Source organism: Mustela erminea, chromosome 3 (genome assembly GCF_009829155.1).
Source record: "Mustela erminea isolate mMusErm1 chromosome 3, mMusErm1.Pri, whole genome shotgun sequence".
In the NCBI taxonomy this organism is placed as follows: Eukaryota; Metazoa; Chordata; class Mammalia; order Carnivora; family Mustelidae; genus Mustela; species Mustela erminea.
Window position 1 is genome coordinate 39,918,361 of NC_045616.1, and position 21,938 is coordinate 39,940,298.

At 38.3% G+C, this 21,938-nt stretch overlaps 1 protein-coding gene across 20 annotated transcripts in view; it reads right to left on the reverse strand.

Moving 5' to 3' along the window:
- The window catches only part of PAM (peptidylglycine alpha-amidating monooxygenase), a 154,841-nt gene extending 150,149 nt beyond the window's left edge, over positions 1-4,692 (reverse strand). For all 20 annotated transcript variants that reach the window (XM_032335655.1, XM_032335654.1, XM_032335653.1 and 17 more), the window contains exons 1-2: positions 4,534-4,692; positions 3,432-3,552 (exon numbers count right to left, since the gene is read on the reverse strand). In XM_032335655.1, coding sequence (XP_032191546.1) covers positions 3,432-3,552; positions 4,534-4,622 — 210 coding nt within the window. In that variant the 5' untranslated portion in view covers positions 4,623-4,692. The remainder of the gene's footprint in view (positions 1-3,431; positions 3,553-4,533) is intronic.
- Between the last annotated feature and the right edge of the window lie 17,246 nt (positions 4,693-21,938).

Sequence of the window (21,938 nt, forward strand, 5' to 3'; positions counted from 1 at the left end):
TTCCTTAAAGTTTATTAATCTTCAGGACGCCTGGGTGGCTCAGTCGGTTAGCGTCGGCCTTCGGCTCCCGTCATGATCTCGGGGTCCTGGCATGGAGCCTGGCCTCCGACTCCCTGTTCAGCGGGGAGCCTCCTTTGCCCACTCCCTCTGCTTCTTCCCCAGCTTGTGTTCTCTCTCCTCCCTCTCTCTAATAAACCAAGAAAAATCTTTAAAATTAATTAATTTTGTTGCTCTTCTTGATCTTCTGCTATTAAAAAAAAAAAAGATTTTAAATCCTCAAGGCCTTCTCTTTCTTTGATGTTTCCTTACTCCTGGTTTTCTTATAAGATTTTTTTCTATAATTAACCTTTTATTTGGTTATTTTTAAAGACCCCCTTTATTCATTAGAGAGAGGGTGTGCATGCAAGTGGGAGGAAGGGCAGAAGAAGGGGAAGACCCCCTGCTGAGCAGGGAGCCCCGCAGGATGCTCCACCTCAGGACCCTGAGAACATGACCTGAGACGGAACCAAGAGTTGCACGCTCAACTGACTGAGCCACCCAGGGGTCTGTTTATAGTATTTTTTAAATGTTTTGTTCTTCCAATTATAGTTATTTTTTCTTTTGCCTTTTATATCTGTCCTGGATCATTCCATTCTCTTAGATTTGGGGGGACGGAGGGTTAGAGGAGAGCCAACTCTTTTTATTCCCTTCTATCTTTCATTTCTTTCCTCTAATATGTTTCCTTTTTCTTTTCTAGCCTTGTAATCTCTGTTCCTCTTAAGAGTCTGGGTTAAATTTAGTTTCATCTGCATTTTACAAAAAGAATATTTTCTTGACCAGGCGCCCTCACACTACCACAGCTCCGCATCTTCCTCACCACCCAAAACCCCAAGTTCAGGAGAGAAAGGGATTTCCGCGTCCGTCTCTTCCCGGCTATACTCAGTAAGGAGTGTAACTTTCATTTCTCATGAAGTTTTACGAGGTATAGGTTGGCTGGATCAAATCAGTAAACAGTCATGGCATTTTTGTGGTGGGGAAAGCGGAAGAAACATTCAACCACCAGTTCTGAGCTGACGAGGCACAACAATGGAATCACTTAGCCAGTTAGGTAGTTTAGAGAAAACCCAACTCAACCTGGTTGAAACAAAAAGCCTAACATAACTGAAAACTCCCTATGTAGCAAGGTCACCAAGAACATCAGTTCTTTCAGTGTCTCTGCACCGCCTTCTGTGGTATTAGTTTTATCCGCAGGCATGGCTGCCCTCGTGAATGCAGCAGATCCGAGGACAGTGTGCTCTGTGCTCGCATGCAAAAGAAAAACACATTCCCAGCAAAAGTCCCAAGATTTAATTGAACTAGCCTAGGTCACACACCTTCTTCTGAACCAATTAGTGTAGCAGGGGAGGTGGAGGGCAGTGATTTGCTAATCCTCATCCATGGGCTCCACTTCCAGATCCTGGCTAGAAAAATCCTGGAAACCGTGTGGTTTAAAGAGAAGGAGCCATGCGGGACTGTCTGCTGGGAAGGCGACCAGCAAGTGTCCACGGCATGAGGCAAAAAAAATGCAGATGGGGGAAAAGAACAAGCAGTAACTCGATATGCAGTCTTTTTGCCATGGAGTTATTTTGATAATTATAAGATTATAAAAAAGAGTAAACACATTTTATTTTATGGAAACTGAGCTACTCTTCATTTTTTTAAATAATCAATTCCTCTAGGAACTCTTTCTGAGAGTACTGGTGCAAACACAGTTACTTACTATTATTACTGTTAAGTTAAATAATACTGCAAAATAATAAGAAGAAAAAACTACAGACTAATAACGAAACTTGACAAATGATTATATGAGAAAATATTAATATTCCTGTGGGAAAAGAGTGCTTAAAGACCAATTGGTGGATTTTTAAAAAAAAGGTAACATAAAGTCAGGTTTTTTTTTTTAAGATTTTATTTATTCATTTGACAGAAAGAGAGAGATCACAAGTAGGCAGAGAGGCAGGCAGAGAGAGAGGAGGAAGCAGGCTCCCTGATGAGCAGAGAGCCCCTCGATTCCAGGACCCTGAGATCATGACCTGAGCCAAAGGCAGAAGCTTAATCCACTGAGCCACCCAGGTGCCCGTAAAGTCAGTTTTAATGTAAAGCAAATATAGGTGAAAAATAGCTTTTGAAAAGTGAGAAGAGATGAGAAGAAGCACACTTCACAAGTGAGCAACTGGCGCTGGTCTCTCCTATTCCCAATCTCATTACACCTCTTCTGACTAAATACCAAATCAAGAGCTATAGAATTAAAGGCCGGGACACTAACAACTGAACGTACAGAAAAGTCACGTGCCTGGTCATTTGGGAATGGACAGGGGATCGGGGCGAGGGTCATTCTGACAACGGTAAAGTAGTTATTCATAGATAGCTAGATTACACACAGGTTTTCAAGTAAATGAATGTCAGTCCTTAGTTCCCCCCCAAAAAGGACTGTGTGTATTTTCTTAGGGCATCTGATTGTCAATTTCAAGGGAATTCTCCCCAATAAATAGAAGACTTTTATTTTCTTAGGACTTTAAAGAAAAGAAAGAAAGAAAGAAAGAAAGAAAGAAAATAGAATGTTATCTGCAGCAATGAGTCATCAGCCACTGCGGCTCAATAACACCTCAGTCTTCCCCTATCTCCGCAGCCCTTCCAAAGGAGAAGACTACCTTTTAATGACACACGTAAATCCCTGCACTGCCTGGCTGCAAAGCATAATTAATTCTGGCCTTTTTATGCTTAATGAAACACCTTGCACAAACTGACAGCAGTGAGTTAGAGCTTCTTCTAAAATAGGGAAAGCCCTAGCAACAACCTAGTTCTACTCAAAATGCTCTGTAGGTCACATTTGTATGAGCTCTGCCATTATCTCTTCATAATATATCTTTTCTAACAAGGACATCACACCAAAGAAAACTCACAATCAACCACCTGTATGAACAGTTTTCTTAAGTTTTAAAAGTATGCAATGTTTTGGAAATTCTTGGCAGTACACACACGCTTTTTTTTTTTAAATTTCTCAATTTGTGGCTGCAGTAGAAGAGCATTTAAATAAAGTAGTTTCTCAGAAGCAGCTGTTCAATATCATTTCCCTTTATTAGAATAATTTTTCATATCTTAATCCATAATTACATGCTGTGTTACAGAGGCTATTAGTCCACTGAGGATTTCAAAACATAAATTTCCAAGGTTCCATTTTAAAACACAAATAACAATATGAGTAAAATTTTAAAGAAGAAATTTACCTGAAAGATTTATTTTGAAAGATTTACTTCTCTTTATAATATTCAATTATTCTGGCCCTACCTAAGGAGTCCTGAAAACAAATGCTTACTTTCAAAGAAAGTTACTACTACTGTAAACGCAGTTTCCTTGCTTCATTATAGATCATATACAGAATAAGGAATGATGAAATATAGAATTCCTCTCACCTGTTTAGGTGTAACTCCAGGCATGTGGATATCCAATGCAAAATCTGATGAATCAATAGGAATTACTGGTCTGGTGGTACCAAGACATTCATTGGAAAATGATCTGGTACTTTCTTTAAACCTTAAAAAAGAAGAACATTTCAATATCCCTGAACATAATGGTATTTTAACTCAACACGAGAAGGAAAAAAAATTCTAAGACCTTAAAATGAAAGATTATTGATTTAAATCCAAAGACAACTCTAAAAGATATAATGACTACATAATGTTCTAAAACATCAGAATTGCAGTTTACAGTCTAGGAGTAACATATGATCAACTTGGAAACAAAATAGGATCAAAACAAGCAAGCGGGCTACATTTAAAACTCGATTGCATAAGAGCTTGTCAAAATACATACTTTTTCTATTTCGTGAAAATACAATATCAGTAAATTAGAAATTAACATTGGCATTTCGGTTTTCTAATGGCATAAACATTAACTATAACTCAGTAAAATTTGTGTAACGACTTTGTGAGTGTCTCGCATCCCTAGCCAGAAACAAAACAGCAACAATAATATTGCATGAGGAGGGGTTTGGAAAAAGACTGCTATGTGAATTACAAATGTACAAGTGCATGAATATTGCATATGGTAATTATGAGGACTGCGTATACAGCTCCGTGTTTTCTCCTGAGCTCTTCCAGCCCATGATTTGCTTCTCCCCATCACTTATCTATCTTGATATTTTATTCTCTGAGCTGGTTTCAGCAAGAAGGCATTCAAGTCTAAACGACTCAACAGTCCCGTCTCCCCAAGAGGGAGGGAATTCCTGTTGGAAATCACAACTTGTAATTGGAGTTTTGAGACCCAGGGCAGCCTGGCTGCAACACAGTGGGCTTTTTCTGTTCAGGAGGACTTCACACCAAGTTACTGTGCTAAAAGCCCCAAGTCGTTTGGGCCAAGTCAATCGACCTGGCACATTTCTCCAACACTCCGGTTCGCAGACGTGATCCCGGTTTCAACAGCATGCTACCCAGGAGCTATCCAAACAACATTCCGCCTGCTTTAAAAAACAAAACAAAACAAAAAAACCCAAAAAAAACAAAAAAACCCACGCACCTCTTAAAGACAGAAAGTGGGCTTCTGAAACCCCAGCAGCTGCTTGGGAGAACCAGGAGGAGAACTAGCAGGCTCCGAACGCCAGCCATGTCCTCGCCGCTCCGGCCCCGCAGGGCGCGCACCCGGGAGCGCGGAGCTGGGCTGGGGCCGGCGGTCGGGCAGCGGCGCCGCCAGCGGCCGCTACTTCATGGCCCGGGCGCGGCGGGCGTCCTGCGGCGGCCACACACCATCTGCCTCTGCGAGAGCGGCGAGCCGGACGACGAGGCGAGGGGTCTGGATCACCCGCCGCAGGCAGAACCCCGTGCGGAGGCGGTACTTCTGTCCAGTCCGCCCGCGGACGCTTTCCGCCCTCCAGAGCCCCTTTCTGCCCTGGCGCTGCTGGGGCTGGACGCGCGGGGACCTTATCCCTCAGGAATGACAGGCACTGGGAGGGCTATCACACAAACCCGCGTCAGTCATCATTCAGAACCTGCAAAAATAGAAGCAGATAATGGATGACTAACACATTACAGCATTTGTCCTCAGCAAATCCCAGCGGAGGTTCTTTAATACATTAGTAGTTTTCACAAGCCTGAGCCCGAGCCTGGGGAAAATGCTGGTCTGTTGGTCTCCCTCCCCCTTGACCAGCCCCCAGGATCTCGAAGACCCTCATAGCCCCTGTTCAGCCTTTTGCTCTTTCTTCCTCCATCGCACCCACTCTCTCCTTTTCCTCTCCGGATTCTTCCCTCCTTTTCCCTTTCATCCACCCCACTCTCTGGATTTCTTCTCCTTACTTCCTTTATCACTCCCTTTGGTCATCAAAAATGCACTTAATGCCTTTGCTGAATGTAAACAAAGTTATTCACGCAAATGACAAAGGTACCAGAAAAAGGAGGGGAGGGAAAAAAAAGAGAAAGAAAAAAAAAAACAACTAAGACAGAGACAAAGCACTTGGCTACAACAGTAATCAAACAGAAAAGGACTTTGAGAACAAAGGCATGTTTATATACACGCATCAACAGTGCTACAGATTTAAGGAGAAAGATACCCTCTGTCAAGAATGATCACCAAACAAGTAATCTCTGAAGTTCGCAGGGTAATTTAAAAGCAAATAAAAAATCTGCAGTTAATATGATATAGGAAATTTAAATGCCTATTTAAAAAATCCTGTACCGGATACGCAAAGTAATAATTTCTTACTTATAAGGCATGCCTCCCAAAAGATACTCTTTCCCGGACAAAGTTTGGAGATTTACAATGCAATGCAATTAGAAACGGTAAGGAGAATCCCAGCTGGCCCCCCCAAAATTCTATCTACATAGGATATGATCAAGAACTTAATGATAATGTATATGAGCAGCCTTGCAAAACTCAGGATTTTTAGAAATAAGACTCAACTAGGCTAAATTTTGAAATATGCTTGTTTTGACTTAACTATTTTTCCGAACATACTTCAGGCTATGTATCAAGTTTTAAACTTTGGTTAGAGGATACTATTTTAAGATGTATCATTCACAATATAGAAATAGTTCCAAAGAAAAATATGTCTTAAAGTTTTACTTCAATCACTAATTATAAGCATGGTTTGGGGAAATCTCAAATAAATCTATTAGTCAGCTGAATAAAAGTAAAAACCAAAAATGAGCAAGACCATATAGAAGTGCATCACAATAACATATTAGCCTCTTAATTATCTTTTGGAATTCACAAGATATTGAAGCTAACCTAAACAACAAGAACAAAAACAAACAAAAACAAGCAAAAAATTAAAAAAACAAAAGCCTAAAAGAAAACAAAAAAGTATGAACTAACCTAAAGTTAAATCAGAAAACTTCATGGTCAATGCTTTCTAGAGGAAACGTGACTTACACCAAATGCAAATAGAACATAATTGAATATCCAACCAATCTAAGGGTGCTTAAGGCTCACCAGCTCCCAATTAATTTACATAAGCAATGGCATTTTTAAAAGACTTGATAATTGTTTGAACTTTCTCTTTGGCTTGCTGTTCAATCTTCAAGCAACAAAACCCTTCAGCTTTGTCTGAATCCTGTGGGTAAAGGAAAAGAAGCCCTTCTGGAGGAAGAGAAACAATTGGCCTGAAGGCTATACTATTGCCTTTGCAACAAAAGAGAATCCTGTCTAGTAACAGTATGTCACACGCCCTGAAGTTCTTATTTTTTTTTTTTAATATATGTGAAGAAAGGATTGTATTTTATTATTTCATGCAGAACAGGATTCAAGGACAGTCCTTCTAGTTGGCAGGGAGATATGATTCTATACAAACACTTGAAACAAATTTGGTATTAAAATTCTCTAACAGGAACACATCCTTAAGCACTAGCCTTTGAAAAAGTATTCCACTTATCTGATTGATTTTATTACCTTTGATGTCCCTAAAACACCCACTAAAAGAAAGGGAACTGAAGTTGTGGGTTAGAAACAAAGTTGATATTTATAGCCATGAACTGAACAAAAGGTCTTACAGAAATGAAAGCTGATTATGCTTCTTGGTTCTTCCTGCCTTATAAACTAAAGACAGAATACAAATCACCACATGAAAAAAATAATGGCTAACCATTTCGTGATTTTATAATTCCTGATAATTGTGGAAAATATAATATCCCAATCTTAGTAGTCTTTTTTCAGTATTTTAAAGATTCAAAATATATTTCCTTGAGAGAATCCATTCCCTCATCCAAAAAACTAATTCGTAATTTCATATTCTGTTCAAAATATTGTTGGGATTTATAAAGTGAATAAAACTGGAAGAATACAATCTATTAAGGGAGATGAGGACTTAACACAGTTAATAAAAGGTATGTTTAGGGACGCCTGGGTGGCTCAGTTGGTTAAGCAGCTGCCTTCGGCTCAGGTCATGATCCCAGCGTCCTGGGATAGAGTCCCACATCGGGCTCCTTGCTCGGCAGGGAGCCTGCTTCTCCCTCTGCTTCTGCCTGCCATTCTGTCTGCCTGTGCTTGCTCTCTGCCCCCCTCTCTCTCTGATAAATAAATAAAATCTTTAAAAAAAAAAAATAAAAGGTATGTTTAGAATATAGTATTCCTATAAAAAAGATTCAGGTAATTTTGAGGAAGAAAAGATCATCTTGACCTTCAAGAGGAGAGTCGGAAAAGGAAAAGTCAAAGCAGTGATCAGTGGAAGTGAATCCACTGGATTCGCTTGGAAGGTTCACTGTGGGAGACAGTGTATATTCCAGGTTCAGGGAAGGCAGGGACAGAGGAGCCCAAGTGGTAGGCAGAGCCCCAGTGCTGGGCAGACGCAGATTTACTATTTTATTTGTAATACAAAGCAAATATTCTGTTTCCACATCCATAAATGCTTAGCAAGAATGATGTATGGTTTATACCGGTACAGATATTAATTTCAGGAACAGTAATATAATGTAGTAAGTACAGCCTAGTACAGAGGACCATAAAACTAACTTAGCTTTTACGAAGTAAGCATTCCACTCCTTTCCATTTTCATTTGGGAAAAAAAAAAAAAAGGTAGCTGAAATTTGTAATTGATCAAACAATCAAATAAATATATTGGCCATTCATTCATTCATTCACTCAACAAGAGAGAACCAAGATAGAAGACAGTGGCTGAGAGCTTGTAAACCAAAGCAAAACGGGCCAGACTTCTGGCTCCCTCACAGAATAGCCTTTTGAAACTGGGCAAGTACTTCGCCTCCCTTCCCCTCAATTTCCTCAAAAGTAAAATGAATAATCCTACTACCTATCTTGTAGGGCTGTTTCAAGAAGTACATGAATTCATATCCTTAGAACAGTGCCAGACACATAATATATGTTCGCTATTACTGTTCTTGCAACAAGTATTTATCGAGTGCCTAAGAGTATATTAATGCTGGAGATGGTGATAATCAAGACAGATAAAGTTCTCAGTCTTATAGAGATCACTTTCTACTGGGGGAGAAAACCAATGAAAATAACTCCCAAATTATAAATTTCATTTTTTTAAAGGAGATATTATGTGGTTTCCTATGACGACTTATGATTAAACTGATGAAAGGATGCATATCTATTCACACAGCAATTCAACTCTAGGGATTTGTTCTTAGGCAAAAATTGAACAAAGGCATAAATGTGTTTAAAATGGTATTTACTGACATTGTATATAATAACAAAGAACTGTGTGTTTACAATAGCAAAGAATTAGAATCAATTTAAATGCTCATCAATAGGAGATCAGCAAAAAATTTTTTTTGGTTATAAAAACTTGAGTGCTATGCTTCCTTTTAAAAAAGAACAAGATGGGGATGCCTGGGTGGCACAGTGGGTTAAGCTGCTGTCTTTGGCTCAGGTCATTGATCCCAGGGTTCTGGGATCAAGTCCCACATCAGGCTCCTTGCTCAGTGGGGATCCTGCTTCTCTCTCTGCCTCTGTCTGCTTATTTTCTCTCTCTCTCTCTCTGACAAATAAATAAATAAATAAAATCGTTTTTGTTTTTTTTTTTTAAAGGACAAGATGGGTCTATTTTTATAGGCAAGATTGTAGTCTATGACATCCTTTTTCTTTTTGCATAATTAAAAAAATGTTTAAATAATCTCAAACTTACAGAAATGCTGCAAGTATAGTTACAAAGGATTTTTTCCTTTAACCATTTCAGAGTAAATTGCTGACGTGGAGCCCCATCACCCCTGAATACTTCAGTATGCATTTCCTGAAGTACATCTACTACATGATCACAATACACCCATCAAAATAAACATATTCACACTAACACATGGCTATCATCTAATCCTCGGTCTCCAAACTTTGCCAGCTATCCCACCAGTATCCCTTATAGCAAACGAATCCAGTTCAGAATCAAGTGTTACATGTAAGGTTGCCGCGTGTCTAGTCTCCACATTCCAAGAAAGTTTCTCAGTCTGTCTCTACCTTTCATGACCTTGACTCTATTAAGACTACAGGCTAGTTATGGGGCGCCTGGGTGGCTCAGTAGGTTAAGCCTCTGCCTTTGGCTCAGGTCATGATCTCAGGGTCCTGGGATCAAGTCCTGCATCAGGTTCTCTGCTCAGTGGGGGGCCTGCTTCCCCCCCCCCGCCCCCATCTGCCTCTCTGCCTACTTGTGATCTCTCAGTCAAATAAATAAATAAAATCTTTAAAAATAATAATAATAACAATAACAAAATTAAAAAAAAAAAAGACTACAGGCGAGTTGTTTCGCAGAATGCCTCTCAGTGTTTGTTTCCTGCTTCACAAGGACTAGATTCATGTTGTTCATCTCTGGGAGGAATATGACGGAAGGGATGCTGTGTTCTTCTCGACTTTCTATATTAGTTGTCTATTGCCACATATAAAATCATCCCAAAACTTAGTAGTTGAAAGCAAATATTACCTCAAATAGTTTCTGTGCATATGGACAAGAAGCTGGTTAGCTTGGTGATTTTCTCATGCGGTTGCAATCAAGATGTTGGCAAGGGCTATAGTCATCTGAAGGCTTGACTGGGGCAGAAAGATCTGCTTGCAAAGTGGCTGGCAAGTCAGTGCTGGCTTTTGGCAGAAACAACCTCTCCTCACTATGTGGCCCTCTCTATAAGGGCTGCTTAAAAGCCCTTATAATATGGCAGCTGTCCTTCCCCAGACTGAGCAAGGTCTTTCAGCATGGAACATCTGAAGTCACATGTCACAATTTCTGTAATATGCTATGGTTACACAGGTCAACTCCACTAGTGTGGGCAAATTCTACCCAAGGACGTGAATACCATGAGGCAAAGTTCATCTTCTTGGAAGCTGGTTACAGCAGCATCTCATGAGATGGTGTGCAATTTTGATGTGTCTCATCACTGATGACATTAACTGTAATCATTTGATAAAGGTGCGGTCTTCTAGGCTTTTCCACTGTAAAGATAGCATTTTTCCCTTTGTAATTAATTTTCTTGGTGGATAAGTTATTTTTGACTTTGTAAATATTCTAATTTTAGTAAACTTTCATTTATTCACTTATTTATTACATCGTAATGGACTCATTGTTTCCTATTTTATTCAATGGGTTTTAATTTGATACTAACTCAATTTACTTACACTAATTTATTTTGATGCTCAAACTGTCTCAGTTGTGGCTTCTTTAAGTTAGCTTTTGTGTCCTTCTGACATACCCTAGTACTCTTTGAGCACTTTCTTGCTTTTTTGCCCCTGGGTTCAAAAATCCCATACCAGGTCCTTCTCTTCATGCTTTTCATTCCCCTTGGCCTTTGCTGGCATCTTACAGTGGGCTGCCCACACACACGGATACCTTCTCTACCTCATTTGGGCTATGACAACCCATGCCAGGCCACCAGCCCACCACAATGATGCTCTCCTTACCAAAGTTGTATTCCATACCCTATGCCAGGCTGCCCTCCCTGAATGCCTACCTTGCTCTGCCCCACATAACAGCTTTAGTACTGAATTGTTCAAAAGAGAAAAGAAATCAAATTATGGAACACTATAAACATGTATTTATAAATCTGAAGAAATATAACTGAATTGTATTTCCAGTGATTTTCTTTGGAGATGGGGGGGAGATAAACTTTTACTTTCCATTGATAGGTTTTTGTAGTCTTTTAACTTCTACAAGCGTATATTGCATTTTGTAACCAGAAAAATATACATGCAGATACAGGTGAAGATATGCATTTTAAAATAATTTATTGGGGGCACCTGGGTTGCTCAGTTGGTTGAGCAACTGCCTTCGGCTCAGGTCATGATCCTGGAGTCCCAGGGGGACTGGGATTGAGTTCCATATATCGGGCTCCCTGCTCGGCGGGGAGTCTGCTCCAATCTCTGACCTCTCCCTTCTCATGCTGTCTCTCTCTCTCTCTCTCTCTCAAATAAATAAAATAAAATGTATCTTTAAAATACTTTATTGGATGTGAATCTATGTATTTCAATATACATGTTAATTTCTCTCTGAGCTAGGTGATGTCTTGAAAAACAAATAACTCTCCTTTCTTGGCAAGAACTTTCTGAACCACATTTTATGGTGGTTTTATAGCTGTAATACAGGGTTTCTGCAGCTCAGTACTAGCAAAACTTTGGGCCCAATACTTCTTCATTGTAGGGCACTGGCCTGTGCGTTACAGGATGTTCAGCAGCATCTCTAGACTCGACCCACTAGGCTCAAGTTGCACTGCTTTCAGTTGTGACAACAAAAATGTCTCAGACATTGCCAAATGTCTTCTGCAAGGTAAAATCACCTTGGTTGAGAACCAGTGTTGTAATATGGTTCATTAAGGTGAAGCTTAATTTATAAATGAAACGTCATGCAATTCCCTTCAAATACTTATGAGACATAAATTGCCAAAAAGCACTTGCAGATATGGAACTTCTAAATAATGGGAAAATAACAAAAAAGCAAGTAATGTTTATTGACTTACATGCCAGGTGTTGATTTTATACATATTATCTCACTGAACTCTTATTACTTTGACATACAGGCTATTATTCCCATTTAATAGATGATTTCTCTACGCCTTAAAAAAAATTTTTTTTTACTTGCTCTGGTGACCCAGCAGTAAATCCTGGCTTGTATATTTCAGAAAATATACTCTTGGTTCCTGTTTTTCAGCATTAAAAAAAAAAAAAAAAGACTCTATTCACAGTGGATGTATTCTTCAAGTACAAAAATGCCAAGTTGTCTAAAGATCACTTTGCTATAAAATAATAGCCACTGTTTATTGAGCAACTATTACATGACAGGCACTGTGCTACTAATAATCTCAGCTGAATCCCACCGGAAGCAACTGAAGTCCGTACCATTATCATTCCCATCTCACAAAGTGGAAACTGGACATAAAGGGAATAGGTAATTTGTCTAAGAAACATAGCTGGGACTGAACACAGAAAATCTGATGCCACACTTGAAGCCTTTAACTACTCAGCTATCAGTGCAACCTAGTTTTTTTTTTTTTTTTTCATTCACATATTAGGAAGCATTCATACTTCCTCTGTAAGCCTACTAACATTACTCATTTAGCTAATTCAGAAAGAACAAATTGAAGATTTATGACTAAGGTCCAAATCTGGTCCCAAAGTAGGTTTTGTTTGGCTTGCATAAATTTTTCCCAACTGAATCTGAATTCTGAGAAAACATTTCAAAATGAAAAGATTTCACATAAAAAGTGTCTTTTGAAGAACTGTAAAATCTGGCATCATTGGACCCACATTTCCATATGGCAACAATTAACTGAGCCAAGTAGTGTCTTCCTTTTAAGACAGGGCCAACAATCTGAACATCGCCACACTCCCCACTGCTCCCTATTACTCCCAGATCCTGAGGACAAGAGGAGTTGTGTTAATTGCCACTCAGCACCTAGGTACAGTTGTTGTATGCATATTCATCTGAGGTCTTTATTTTGCTTTGCTTTGTTTTTCACACCTGGCCAGCCCTGCTCATTATCATTACTAGCTGTACCCTAAAATTATCTGTGTTGTGATCCCAGAGGTACACCCTTCCTCTGTGTAAGGAGATAAACGTCAACCTATGTATAGCACAGAATTTGCAACAAATTTGACATACAAAGTTGTTGCTTTTCTTTTCTCTTTTTTCTTTTCTTTTCTTTGCTTTGTTTTACTTTACTTTTCTTTTCCTTTGTCTGGTTTTCTTGTCTCTTTAAGGTTCTCTTCATTACCAAGGCGCACCAAATTGGGTGGCATTTTCTTCACGTGGATTTGTTTGGGACTCGTTATTTTAATACGTACCCAATTTGAAGTATTTTTCCCTAGCAAGTCAAAATTGGCTGGGTAACTATAGAATATTTATGTTAAAAAAAATCTCAGGGGTACCATTCAGCATATGATCCTACTGGAAAAACATCTTGCCAACAGGAACAAATTTTACTTTATTTTTTGGTTTCCATGATCAGTACCAGATGCCCTTTAAATATATGCATTAGTCACCAACTCACTCAGTCCTGTAAATACTTCCATGGGGAAAAAAACAAGAGACATTATTCTTAATTAAATTTCTCAGCTTTGACTAATACAAATGTTACTTCATAACACATGTATCTAAAGTCAGTGCTGGCATGGTTTAATATAAGATAAAACAGATCCCTGAGTTCCAATCAGCACACATCTTTGAGTTCTAAGGACAGCACTGGGAAGTTTTCAAGAAACCAGTGCCTTGAACAGCAGAGCAGTCCTGATGATGTCAGAAAAGTAGAAGGCCTCCTTTGCATGCAACTCATTTGCCTAGCAGGTATCTGATTTATTTATGAGCTCAAAAGATCACAGAGAATGTAGTTTCAGAAAAAAAGCACAAAGCGCTTCTGCAGCTAGCTATCACCACTTTCTTCCTTGAAACATTCCTGTTGAGTGACAGGGAACAAGGTGTCAGCCTTGTCCTGCAGAGTCACTTAGCAAGGTGAAGAGCCCTCCGTGATGTCTGCTGTCCTAACTCATGGAGTGAGTCCGAGATGCCCGCCTGAACTTACAAGCTATCTCCACAAGATGCCACTTCAAAAATTAATAAATTCTCTTCTTGCTCTTCCGTGAAGCTTTTGAGAAACTAGTTCGAAACTAATACCCACGACCTGATTAAATTTCAAGTGTCTGGTGTTTTTCAATGAAGTGTGGATCACCGAAAGACACTGATTTTGTTGTTGAAAGGTGTTTTGCATTACTCTTGAAATGCTTCCTTTGTGGGTCCTTGCACTCTATTCTTTTCTTCCATTTTTAAGAGGAAGTTGGTATAGAAGAGGGTGGAGGGGACCCCATTTAAGTGCAAATATTTAGTGCTTGGCATTAGGCTTAGAAGGATGTGGTCCAGAGGTTTGGATCTGTCTCTTCTTCTATCTTGCAATTATCAACACAAGTTTTTAAAAGATGTCCTTTTTTTTTTTTTTTAAGATGTCCTCTTTTTAGGGATTTTTTTTTTTCCTTGTTTGATTCCACATCCTTAGGCTTGGTTATTTCAAAAGCACTTTACTACATATTTTGTTAAATGCTTCCTGATGACTTCAGAGGCAGGAGCTATTAGCTACACATGAAACCTGGCTCAGATCCAGAATATGCTAAAAATAAGTTTAAAAATAAGTATTCTTTTTCTTCATAAATAAAAAATCTACAGGCAAATATCTAGATTCTTATTCAAAAATAATACTTAACTTCATCTTTTGCTTCTTGTGATACACAGAGGCATTTTCTCCCATAGCAGAACTAAATTTTCAAATGATTCTCATGTTTTCCATTTCAAGAGTTCAAATACTTACAATAAAATGCCCACAAACATACCCCTTCTTATTATATAAGTTTGGCTATCCTTTTCTTCAAGGCTCCCAGCTCTATAATTACAGTACTGAAAAGTGGAATCTATAATCATATAATGCTATTATATAATTGAAAAGCGTTTGTGATTTTTTCCTTAAAGATCATAAAACAATGCCAAAACATTCTTTCATTTATATAATTCTACTCAATTGAGTTTACCATAACCTAGAGGGATTCTATAATGTCTACACTACGCACCGCCTGCATGGTCCATCTCAACTCTGTAATTCGAAAGCCGCTAACAATAAGAACACGGTTGCTTAAAAACATTTTAGTGTTTTTATTTTATTTTATATAGAGGCAACAATAACATTTAACTTAATCATAAGATGTTCATTTGAAGTTTTAAATATGCAATTCACCATTGAAAGAAGTATAATGTAGTGAAGTAGCTTATACTCAGATTATTTTAATTTCTAGTCTATAATAATAGTTTTCTTTGATCAGCGTCCCCAAACTCCCCATGAACTATCAATGAAGAGCTTCATAATTTTCTTCTGGCTGAAAAGGATCAAAGCGTTCTTATGTTTGCTAGAACTCTTTGATACTGCTTCACAAACAGGTGGTGAATTTATTTCATTGCTATTAAAGTGTTTCTTGCTGTCTTGAGCTTAGGAAGAAGTGGTTTATTTTAACAAGATGCTTACAGGCCAGCTTGTTCTTCCTCAATTTTTAAACTTCTTTACAAAGTTTCACATAGTATTTTGCACTACACCCTGGAACTGAAAATGAAAGCTAAAAAAGGATGAGGCCCATAATCCTCTGTACCTCAGAGAACACCCTGGGTAGAGTCCTGTTGGTCCTACTCCAAGAAAGGGAGGCCTGAGCATACCCAGTTGATTTTGTTTGCCTTCTCTCTCCATTGTGGATGGTATATGCCCTAACCTTGAGTTATATCACAACTAATAGGTGAGTTTTTAAATCACAGAAAAATGTGAAATAGCCCAGCCGTGTTGGCCAATTTTAACCAAAATAAAGAGGCCCACAACAGGATCAGAAAGAAAACTGGTTCCTACCTTTGAAGTCAGAAAACTCCTTTCTAAAATCACAACATTTCGTGGACCCACCCACAATCATCATGATACTTTTAATAATTAGGATAATATTTAATAATGATTACTCTATGCTAGACATGTACTTCTCATGTATTATATCATTTAATTTTCACAACACTTCTCATGTATTATATCATTTAATTTTCACAACACCGTTTGAACTAGAGTATTATCTCCATTTTACGGATGAGGAAATAGAGGCACAGAGACGTTAAGGAATTTACTGACATAGACAATGGCTGATTTCAGAGGTAGGAGCTATTAAACGTCAGGCTACACTTGATAGAAACTGTAAGTCGGGTATTTGTTTATTAAGAAGATATGGAAAGGTTAAGTAAACTATTACTGATTTAATAATGCTTTTCAGTGAATTTGTATTTTGCCCCCCCCATATAACTAAAACCAACGGTACACATAAGACATGGCATTTCACATTGCACAACGCCTGCTTCCCACCAGTGACTCCAGTCTCCACGCGGAATCTCCCTCCTCCAGTGGATTCTGAGTCAAAAGGTGGAAACCACTGGTGCTAAATGGGGAGTAGAGACTTGCACTTGAAATCAGGAGCTGTGGTTCCAAGTCCCATTTTAGGGATTCATTTCACATTTCTGAACTTTGGTTTCTTCCTATACCAATAAGGGGTAATTGATAAACGCACTACTAAATGGCTAGCATGAGAAACACAATAACCTGGGCAAATTCTGAAACGACTAAAGTATCAGAGACACATAAGTTCTTGTTAGTGTTTCAGGTTCAGCTTTATCAATGGATAAATTTAAAAATATTTCTCTTGTTTTTCTAACGCCGCACTATTCAGTCGTAATGTACTTATGCGTCATCTTTGAGTAAAGTTTCAGAGTACTAGAACATTTTCATATGGCAGACATGGTAAAATTATCCCTGGAAAGTCAGGAAAAAAAATAAGGCTAAAAGATCCAAATTTAAACACTCTTCCTCACAAGAAAAATAAGAACAAAAATAGTAACTCTGTCATTCAGCAAAGAGAGAACTAAAATCTTAACCTAAATCACTTGAAATCTGCTCCACTAATCAGGAATAACATCTGACATCTATATTTCAAAGGAATTATCAATGGTGTGTCAAGATTATTAGGAATCATTTAGTGGGTATGGGCTCTGACAGGTATGGTATGTCATAGCCTTCGAGTTTGTGTCGCACGACTTAAGAAAACCATACAGAGGCAGGCTTGTAGAACAAGCTGCCAAAAGAAATCAGTGGTGGAGGTAAATAACAAGAATTTATATTCCACAAGCAGTTAGATTTTTTTTTTTTTTCTGGGAACAAATAAATATAAAATGGTAGACCCAAGTAGGTGCTTGGGGTTTAAGTGAGACAAACAGGTTCTTATTAGTAATGCTTGTCTATCTCTTTATAGGAATATTGACAAGAAACATAACTTACTGTTGCTAAAGCATTTTGACATCAAATGTGCTATATAACTACCAGGTACTACACAAGTATTAAATGCTATATGAGTTATCAAGTTTACTACTATTTACTTGTTTCTACAGAATTTAATATTTATTCCTAAATAGAGGGATAGAGGGATTATGTGAATTACGTTGCTGGAAGATGATTCTTTCAAAATAGAATTTTTTTCACAGTTTGATACGGAATTTTAAGTCCGTATATTTAAGCACAAGTTTTATTTTCTTAAAAATTTGCTTCTTATTATAGCGAATTTCTATGATCATCAGGTTAAGTTTCTCTTTCAAAAAGCAAAGAAATAATGCAGATAAAGAAACTCCGGTGATAAGAAAACTTAGGACAATATGCAAAACTCTACTGATAAAGCAAACAATGTACTACCAAACCAGTAATTCCACCAAAAGATTTCTCTCTTTTGAAACAGCATATTCCTAAAGATTTTGTAAAATTAGAAGCCAAATTAAAAAAAAATAGGACATTAGGCCTTTAAATATACTATTCATAGAGGTAAAGTAGTTAAGATTTAGAGTGATCATACTTACTGTTACCTGAAAATACATTAAGAATATCATCAAACCTTTTAACAAAATAAAACCATAAAATGGTGGTTCACATAATCAGCCCAGAGGTATATCAGAATATATTTAAAAGAAGCTGACCATTTTATCTTTCAATATGATTTTCCAGGAAATTTATGTCTCTATCAATGCATTCAAAATTAATGGCCCATGCTTGACCAGCTGGTCATTCCCACTATCATAATGGCCAGCGAGATAACTGCTTCACTGATGTCAGGGTGGATACCAACCGGAAGGCAGCTCCACATCTAGGAAAATACTGCACCAATAACTGCTCTTTGGGCATGGTAGAATTTGCATTTTATTTCATGATATCTTCATCTATGACTAAAGTTGAATGATAGAAACAAAAAAATAACATTATTAAATATGAGTGGAGTTCATTCAAACAATGGGAAAACATACTTTTTATTTTTTTTTTTTAAAGATTTTATTTATTTATTTGACAGACAGAGATCACAAGTGGGCAGAGGCAGGCAGAGAGAGGAAGGGAAGCAGGCCCCCTGCTGAGCAGAGAGCCCGCCGCGGGGCTAGATCCCAGGGGCTAGATCCCAGGACCCTGAGATCAGGACCTGAGCCGAAGGCAGAGGCTTTAACCCACTGAACCACCCAGGTGCCCCGGGAAAACATACTTTAAAGTACTTGATCAAGTAAGTCAAGGTTAGGGAAAAAAGGTGAAATTTCTCCCTCCATAAATAATAATATAGCACTAACATGTGCTGTTTTTGTCTCAAACTCAAGACCACAGAATTGTTTTAAGATATTAAAGAAATACTATTAATTTTCATTCTGATTTAGCCAAATTGACATTTTTTTGGAATTTTTTTTATCATTATGCTCAATTAGCCAACATATAATGCCAAATTAACATTTTAAGATGGTTTGCTTTATTTCTTTTTCCTGAAACTTGGTAATTGTCTCATTATCTTCTCATAAAAAAATAAAAAATTTGCTTGTTATCAAAGAGGTCATTTTTTATCAGTGAGCTTTATCTTAACCAATGCTAATATGAAAACCAGGAAAATAAATGGATTAAGCAGTATTAATTTGCCTAAAAGAGAATAAAAGTATGATAAAATTTCCCTTTCATTTTGATATTTAAATCATTACTGGTACCACATTGTAATGAGATAAAGGTTCATTAAGGCAGCCTTTGTTATGTAAAATCAAAACACCCTGGAGGGGAAATTCTTTATTGAGTTACAATTATCCTCCGAGGATATAGCAAATGAGATATCATTACAATATTTAAGTTTAATTACACAATATGTTCCAATACATAATCAAAATACATATATACACACACAAGTATTTCATTCACTCCTGGAAACTTCTGAACTTTTCTCCTAAGGGGAAGTCAACATTAATCAATTTATAGAAAAATTCTGGGGAGAAGCAATCATACTTTTATGCATATAAAATAGTATTTCCTAATCTGGAGAATGCATCTATGGAGCAGAGTCCCCCACAAATACTCATTCTCAAGGTCTCTTGATCCCACATTCCTAAGGCTCCACACTGATCCAATCAGTATCTTATCTTGCTTTTGATTTTCCCAAAATGGAACTTACTAATTCAAGTTCCTCTCCCCTCATATTTGCCCCACAAATCAATTTATTTGAATCTGAGCCCAAATGGTAGCCAATGGCTACTGCCGCTCTTCTATCTACCCCTATAATTCTTTTTTCTCTATTCTTCATATCAAAATTTCCCAAGTCTGAATTTTGCAGAAACCATAATCTGCTATAAAAGAGACATACCTCAGTTCCCTGTAGTTATAAGGAAGGAAATCACTAGGACTGGTCACCAAATGGGCATGTGACTTCTTCTAACCAATGAAAGGGGAATAGCAGTGAACTGTTTTAAACCGAACTCAAGTTCTATTTATTCTTTTTAATTTTATTTATTTATTTTGACAGAGAGAGATCACAAGTAGGCAGGGAGGCAGGCAGAGAGAGAAGAGGAAGCCGGCTCCCTGCTGAGCAGAGAGCCCAATGCAGGGAGGGGGGCGGAGGCTCGATCCCAGGACCCTCAGGTCAGGGCAGAGGCCTTAACCCACTGAGTCACCCAGGCACCTCCAAGCTCAAGTTTTAAAAGCCACTGGTAATTCACCACTCCCCTCCTTTCCTTCTGTGTTACCTATAGAAATACCCGCAGCCCTTCTACTCAGTGACTGGTGATATCAGAGGGAGGCTGCACAAACAGCCTGAACCAAGACCCTCCCTGAGTAAAGTAGAGGGCAAATAAAAGGAACAGCCACCTTTATAGGGACTTGAATTTACAAATTACCCCAATATTGGGGCACCTGGGTGGCTCAGTGGGTTAAAGCCTCTGCCTTCAGCTCAGGTCATGATCCAGGTGGTCCTGGGATGGAGCCCCGCATCAGGCTCTCTGCTCAGCAGACAGCCTGCTTCCTGCTCCCCCACCCTTGTCTCTCTGCCTACTTGTGATCTCTGTCTGTCAAATAAATAAATAAATAAATAAATCTTTTTTTTTTTTTTTTTTTTAAAAAGGGAAGAAAGAAAGAAATTACCCAAATATTTACACAAAAAAAGAAAGTTAAAGCAGAAGAACCACATAATTCCAATGGGCTAATTTAACTACTTCCCAACTACTCTGTAGGGTAGGTGTTAGGAAGAAGTTCATATGAGTTACAGAGAAGAAAATGCGTGATTTTTCAGTACACATTCCCATGCCTACTTCTACCCAATGCACTCTGTTTGCTAAGGCCTCATACTCATCTTCAGGTAGAAAAAACTCTGTTTGTTTCGTTTTTTTTTCTTTCTTAATCCAGTGAGATTGGAACTTCATCCTACGTGTTCCAACACTGACATACTCAATAAATGTTAAGCAAATGAATGGGAACAAGGGATACAAAGAAACACATCATACAGTTCTCCAGGGTCTCATAGTAAAGCTTAAGAAAAATTATACATACCAAAATTTGGATATATATCAAGTTTTAGAAAATTGGAAATAAACTTGAAAATAATTTTGCAAATCAAGGTAGTATATACATAGATAAAGTCAAATAGTACTAAAATCCTGCAATGAAACAGCAGTTCTCTACCCAAATATCTCAAGTCCTACTCCTCAGACGCAACTCTTTGCCAGCTCTTAGCTGACTATTCTGGTATTTAATTTCATTTTTCCAAACGTGTTAATGCTCTGGTTTACTGATTCACAGTTCCTTTCATTAGCTACTGACTTCTTAATTTGGAAAATGATTATTTAAGTCTCTTATACACCCCTTCCTGTACCACCAGCTTTTCAATAAACGTATCACAATTTATTTTATTTTATTACATTGTATTGTATTGTATTATATTTCCTCATGATAAATGTACTCTTTAATCCCCAACCCTTATCTCACCTATCCCCCTACCCACCTCTCTTCTGCCAACCATCACTTTATTCTCTATAGTTAAGAGTCTGTTTCTTGGGGCGCCTGGGTGGCTCAGTGGGTTAAGCCTCTGCCTTCGGCTCGGGTCGTGGTCTCAGGGTCCTGGGATCGAGCCCCGCATCAGGCTCTCTGCTCAGCAGGGAGCCTGCTTCCCTTCCTCTCTCTGCCTGCCTCTCTGCCTAGTTGTGATCTCTCTCTGTCAAATAAATAAATAAAATCTTTAAAAAAAAAAAAAAAAAAAGAGGGGGATGCCTGGGTGGCTCAGTGGGTTAAGCAGCTGCCTTCGGCTCAGGTCATGATCCCAGCGTCCTGGGATCGAGTCCCGCATCGGGCTCCTTGCCCCGCAGGGAGCCTGCCTCTCCCTCTAACTCTGCCTGCCACTCTGCCTGTGCTCGCTCGCTCTCTCTCTCTCTGACAAATAAATAAGTAAAATCTTTAAAAAAAAAATAAAAGAGTCTGTTTCTTGGTTTCTCTCTCATTTTTCCTTTGCTCACTTGTTTTGTTTCTTAAATTCTTCATATGCGTGAGATCATATAGTATTTGGGTTTTTCTGGCTTATCTCACTTAGCATTATACTCTCCAGCTTTATCCATATTGTTGCAAAAGGCAAGATTTCTTTCTTTTTATGGCTGACTAATGTTCCATCATTTTAAAATATATATATAA